General features: G+C 37.6%; 1 protein-coding gene across 1 annotated transcript; it reads left to right on the top strand.

The window, feature by feature from the left end:
• The first annotated feature begins 1,270 nt into the window (after window positions 1-1,270).
• Window positions 1,271-2,887, top strand: LOC104585596 (zinc finger protein 4-like). The gene has a single exon (XM_010242563.2). It carries the CDS (start codon window positions 1,770-1,772, stop codon window positions 2,538-2,540), a length of 771 nt encoding a protein of 256 aa, XP_010240865.1. The 5' UTR covers window positions 1,271-1,769; the 3' UTR covers window positions 2,541-2,887.
• The last annotated feature ends 1,659 nt before the right edge of the window (window positions 2,888-4,546 follow it).

The following is a 4,546-nucleotide window of genomic DNA, read 5'->3' on the forward strand; positions in this document are numbered from 1 at the left end:
ATGTTGCATAAGATGCAAATTGTAGACTTGTTCTCTGGGTTTGTTGTTCTTCTGGAGACCGTCTTGTAGTTCAAGTAAATGAATAATATGTTATAGTTATAGAGCTCAAGTCACTTATTCAATCATGGTGTAAACTTGTTCTGGTTTTTGATACTAGGGTTTTCTCTATTGATCTATTTGGCAACTTTGTTTGGAGATTACTCAATATTCAATGTTGGGTCTACTGATGTTCTAGTACAAGCAACACACATGCAGGGTTCTTCCAGTGGAAAAACTGACGACCCAAATTGGCAATTATTGCCTTTTTTTTTCATTCCTTCTTAGTGATGTGAAAGATGATATATGTTTTTAGCGCTTTTCAAGGAGAGGGGAGGGGGGGGGGGGGGGAAGTCTCCGTTCCAGGCTCCACGTATATCATAACCACGCCAAATCTAATGAAAATTTGCCTGGTCTCTCCAGGCTCCACGTTAGTATATCATAACCAGAGTTGAACCTTGGTTCAGTGTCTGGTATTACCATTTTAATTACTTGTAAGGTTTTTATCTGAAACTCTCCCTCACAGCCTCACTTTTCCGGGGATTCTCTTAAATTATCCACCCCGGGCCCCTAACTTTCTAGGTCCAGATCAAGGCCTCTTGTTGGAAATTTTCCGTTAAATGACTAATGTTCTTTATAACATTACCACAATATCCCTCAGTTCATTTCTACCCTCAAACCAAAATACCTATAATTATTTACTTGATCTAAAGGCAAAAGCTGAAGCTTAATTCGTTCATTTTTTTTAAAAAGCTATTTACTTGGATAAATTCATTTACCCGGCCGGGTATGGAAAATACTTACCTGTGTTCTTTTGATTTTCAAGGTAAATTATACAAGGACTCTTTTATCTATAAAAGGTCATTGTTAGAATGAGCAAAATTGTCTCAACATATCTTATTAACTTTTCTTTAACGTGGAAAAGTTATTTATCCACTTGAAAAATAGGTATCACTTGCCAAAATAATAAAATGATACTTCAAAAATGTTATTTTTCTGTGGATCCTACAGGAACGTAAAAATCAAACAAGGGAAAAGTACTTAATGAGAACCACATTTCCATAAAAAAAAAAAAGACAAATGAGATGTTGAAGTGATCATAGAAAATGAGTTCAACTATATATGATACCAGAAAAATTTATGACCAATCATTTGGCATCATAAAAGTGGTAAATAATCAAGTGATTATTTATCAAATTCATGGGGGTTTTGGTTGGTCAAAGCCCAAAAAGATATCTTTTGGGCAGCATAGTCTTTTCCTAAAAGCACGAGGCTCTTTTGGTTTTTTAATCTAAAAAACATGAAGCTTACATTTCTTAAAATACAGTACAAAACCTTGTATATATATAGTATTTCTAAACTTTACATTTAAACTCTTCCCAAACTGAGACTTAATTATATTAACAGTGAAGGTGTGTAAACTACTGCGGTCAGGGTCATTAATTAAGTTTATCTAGGAGTAGCCACTGATTATAACTTAACAAACTTGTCCTCATTTATTTGTTTGTTTCCTTATGTGTCTTTGTCAATCTTGTCCAACCAGATAATTATTTGCTTCTAGTTTGGAGCTTCTGTTCTCTGTTTTTGGTGACATAACTGAATTATTCATTATAAATTCTCTTAAATGAAGATGAAGAGATAGCAACTACCAACTGTGGGTTGGACCAGTAGTTCCTGGGTGCAACTCATCAGATAACAAATAAGCTCTCCCAATCTTATTTTTCTAACCAAACATGAAAGCATCAAGCTCTGAGCTTGAAGCAGAAACCTTGTCTGCAGATGAATCAGACACCAACAGCCAAGTTGGTTCCAATATGTCCGTCCATCGAACCTCTCCGGACCCTTTCAAGGAGAGCACCGCCTCCTCCTGCCTTACAGACACCATTAAGCTTCAACATGATCCCAGGCCTGTCTCTCTCGATTTAAGCCTCGGCCTCAAAACACATGCAGACGGCAGGAAGGAGTCAGTGGAGCGCTCTCATTATCGAACACCTGTGAGAGTAGCAGCAGCAGAGATGCAGCAGCAGCGCACCTCTGTCCCGAGAGTTTTCTCCTGCAACTACTGTCAACGCAAGTTCTTCAGTTCAAAGGCCCTGGGCGGGCATCAGAACGCGCACAAGAGAGAGAGGACATTTGCAAATCGAGCCATGCGGATGGAAATGTTCTTCCAGAGGTACCCAAGTAACCCAGCAGCATCATTGCCCCTACATGGGTCAGCATGCCGCTTCCTTGGGATCAAACCTCGCTTCCCTGTGCGCTACGGCGCTGCGTTACCAGAGAGAACTGGTGCCAGGTTCGAACATGACTACTTGGGGCCACCAGTGGTGGTGGAGGATGATGAGGCAGAACTGTTTTGGCCTAGGAGCTTTCGACAAGTACCTGAGGGAGTTACTGGACACCCAGGTTTATTTGAATGGTCAGGAAGCTCATCCTTCAATTTTGTAACAGTAGCTTCAGTTGCAGAGGCAGATTCACCCCCACCAGATCTCACACTGAGGCTGTAAGAGGTCCCTTTCTTTTTGCATTCAATTGTTGCAGTACTATATATGTATTCTCTCTCACGTACAGTACTGAGAAAAACATGAGCTATAGTACAAGCTTTCCTTTCATTTCTGAATGATGTTTTATGAGAGCTAGATACTTGATGAGGGGAAGTTTCAGTTTGTGTTTAATTTGTATGGTAGAGATATGCACTCTCCTCAGTGCCTATTAAGTGTCTTATCATCTTGTCCATCTAAATTTCCTCTTGTTGTTAGATGCCAGTAACTTTCAGATGGTGAAACCAACATCTTAAAGCCATGAAAATGGTGGATGCAATGCAAGCTTGTGGTCTCACATTTTTTGACCTGGATGTTTGGTAACTATATTATCATATGGGGTTGCACCCATGGATGGTACTAGGCAATCCTGTGCAACTCCATCTGTTTATCTGAATTCGATTTTTTATCTGGTTAAGGGTGATATAAATTCAATCTGTTTAAAATTGGATTGAATTGAATATGGATCCATCCCTAGATTTGATTCGAAACGAATACAAATGAACCAGCAGATGTGGATTTACCTTATATCCAATTCGATCCAATCCATTTGCAGTCCTACCCAAAAACCTGTGATCTGAATAGTTTCTATACCAAAATGGGTGGAATCATTTTGGTGCTGCCTGAAGACAAGAATGCCATTTTTCAGGAAAATAACTTGTTATGTCATCAGAAATTTCCAATCAAGATAGAATTCTGTCCGGGAGATGTGTTACATTAATTACCTTGCTACTCGGTCGGCACGTTTACACAAAAGAAAGTACACTGAATCACCTTTTTCTTACATAAATGGTTACACCATTTCTGTAGTATTAGCAACCTCTTAACAGAATTTCCAAATCCGTAGTTGTTAGGGACCATGTGTTAGCTGGCCTTGTGCAATCATACCAAGGACACTACAGCTAGTATATAGTGTGATATATACCCATGGTTACATGCCTTAATTGATTAAACATTATTAATCCCAAGTGTTCTAATTTGTTGTCCCATTTCTTTACTACCCAGAACCATTTATTCAACTTTAGTTCATTCCATTTATTAATGATATTCAACATACGAATTTAATCCGAGGCTGATCTAAATATCCAATGAACAAGATTTTATTCTTTACACTAACAGGTCAAATTTATATCTAAGCATATCCGATTTGATCCAATCCATTTGTAGCCTCAAAAACTATTGATTAATTGCGGAATCAACTGAATAATAACCTATCATAAATAATCGTTTCTCAAATTTAATAGGTAATAACCTACTTGTACTTAAGCAGAAGTATAGATTATTCCTGAGAATCCTTGCATAACATACCAGAACAACTGATTAGTGAGACTCATTCATTCCTCAAATTTTCAAAAGTGAACACTGGCCCATTGTCCAATTCTTGGACTGTAGATCAGAACCAAATACTTAAAAAAACTGGGCATATACAGTGTCCTTCACAAAGACTGATTGGAAAATAAAAAATGGAATGGCTCTATACAGATAAATACCTGTAAATTGAGAATCTCAATTTACTGTACTTCATAAGTTTCATGCTTCTGTATATTAATTGAACTCTTAATTTGTCTCTTTCTTGTTTATTCATTGTCACTCCAATGATCCAATCTAATCCATTACAACTGAGATTTTGGAAAAAGCTGTAAGAAACAATTCTCTGAAGCTTCAATTCATTTCCAAAAGCAGACTTTTTCAGTGTTCTCAGCCTCAGAAAGAGGGTAACCGTCAGGGTAAAAGAGAAAAAAGGGGGGAAAAGAAAAAGAGTGTGATCTCAGCAAGTTATGCATGGCCTTGTCTGTAACAAAATCACTGTAGCTTTTTCCTTGCTGTGTATCCATAAGCCACTTCTTAATGTGCCACGAAAGAAGGTTACAGTTACTAGAAGTATATCTGTTCTAAGCAAGAATAACCAGATGAACAAGTATCAGTTTCCTCCTTATTTACATAAATTATCATTATCAATCTAACATTCAATC

The sequence above is a fragment of the Nelumbo nucifera genome, chromosome 3 (assembly GCF_055504915.1).
Source record: "Nelumbo nucifera cultivar China Antique chromosome 3, China Antique-T2T, whole genome shotgun sequence".
Classification (NCBI taxonomy): domain Eukaryota; kingdom Viridiplantae; phylum Streptophyta; class Magnoliopsida; order Proteales; family Nelumbonaceae; genus Nelumbo; species Nelumbo nucifera.